Here is a 1,650-nt window from a genome sequence, read left to right on the forward strand (position 1 = left end):
CGATTTTGCGCATTTTATGATATTTTAGCGGATGAGGTGAGTCTCACAGTCGTATTCTCATTTGAAGATATGTAGTTTTTCTGAGCATCGATATTTCTGAGTATTGTATTCATGCAGCCAATGAGCATTTGGTCCTAACTTGTGTTTTTTATTCGAGGTACGATCCAAGTAAGCGCATTACGGGAAAGCAGGCTCTGGAGCATCCATATTTCAACGACCTGCCGGACCATGTGAAGAAGCTGACTAGATAAAGGATTGCTGCGTGTTAAGAAAGACCTTAGTTTGGAGACTGCGGTTGTTACACGCAGTTGGGAGTAGTAATTGATATGCGTACTATATAGTGGATCAGAAGAGGTTTGTCTGATGCGCTTCTACAGCGGCCTATAGGTTTTGCGTTATTCGAGATGACCAATTTATGGTAGAGAGTTAGGTTAAGTCGTGGGTGGTTGTAGCATGTTTATATGTGGTAACCGGTCAGCAGTGTTGAGGACGGGAAGAAGGTATTTCTCTCGGGTGCTGCTATGGGATGCGGATACGCCTCATGCTAAATCAATGGAGAAATTCCGAGAGGCAACTCCATTGATGACGTGAGCCTTTTTGTGTTCTTGCTAGAATGGGAGGCCTTTGTGATAGGTATGCTCTGGATAATGCAGGGAGCTTTGGGAAAAGAGACTGGCTGGCTGCGTTGACGCTGCTCACTACTCGAAAAGGCTCTGCACGGAATCATCAAGTGTAAGTAGCTGGTCTGTTCTCACCCGTTCCTAGAGCAATTTGAATTGAAGTGTTTATGAATATGATGAGAATGGTTGAGCTATGGGTTATCGTAGAATTGATTGTCACATCTATTCCTTGTGAAGTGTGCTGTTATACCTCGTCGAGATGGAGATTTTCCATTGCATAGTGAGTTCGGAAATTTCAGATCGGGAGTAGCTCATGCCCTGACTACCTGTGCATTGGCATTGCTCGATCATTAGTACGCGAAGGCTGGAGCTATGTTTACTGTATATAATTTAGGTATCGAGATTTCATGGCGAAGGTGGTCTCTCAACGGGAAGTGTTCGGCAAGGCTTCAATTCATCTCATGTTGCATAGGCTGGCAGTCATTGGTAGCATTCGGTCGTTGAGCTGATAACACGATCGAATGCCTCGTATGGCACCGAGTAGAATATACTCGATATCCCGTTGAAAATTTCTGGGTCACTGCTACTGTACTTACGGATGTGGGAGAACTTCGTTTCTGCTCGTGAGCATTAGAAATGGATTTACCTCAGTGTTGTCGGGCCATGATTGAACTGGTTGAGGATGTGAAAGTATAGGCATTTCCATGGGCTGTCTTTCATGGTAGTTGATAGGTTACGTCTCACTGGTAGACTTCTTAGCGTTGTAGGCCACAATTCGTGGTGCCACTGTGCTTTTACATCAGGCGCTTCGGCAACAGTTTGGCAATTAGTACCGTTCGTAACGGCCCAACTATCAGCATTGCAGCCGCGACAAGTCTGCCTTATATCCTGGGCTCTTGCCAAGGCTAAGGTGACGACCTAATCGTGACTGTCTCTGGCGACTCTACGGCTCTTGGTGTTCAATCTGAGCTCTCAGGTCCTCGACGAGGATTTCAGCGAGAAGCTGAAACTTTGGTTGCAGAAGATAGAG

General features: G+C 45.6%; 1 protein-coding gene across 1 annotated transcript; it reads left to right on the forward strand.

Annotated features, from left to right (window-relative positions):
* Window positions 1–613: 613 nt before the first annotated feature.
* Window positions 614–1,106, forward strand: Pmar_PMAR010618 (hypothetical protein; the record flags this gene model as incomplete). Its single annotated transcript, XM_002766287.1, has 2 exons — window positions 614–732; window positions 1,015–1,106. Coding segments are annotated over 2 exons (211 nt in total), but the record flags the coding sequence as incomplete, so codon positions are not given.
* Window positions 1,107–1,650: the final 544 nt, after the last annotated feature.

The sequence above is a fragment of the Perkinsus marinus genome (genome assembly GCF_000006405.1).
Source record: "Perkinsus marinus ATCC 50983 genomic scaffold scf_1104296973126, whole genome shotgun sequence".
In the NCBI taxonomy this organism is placed as follows: Eukaryota; Perkinsozoa; order Perkinsida; family Perkinsidae; genus Perkinsus; species Perkinsus marinus.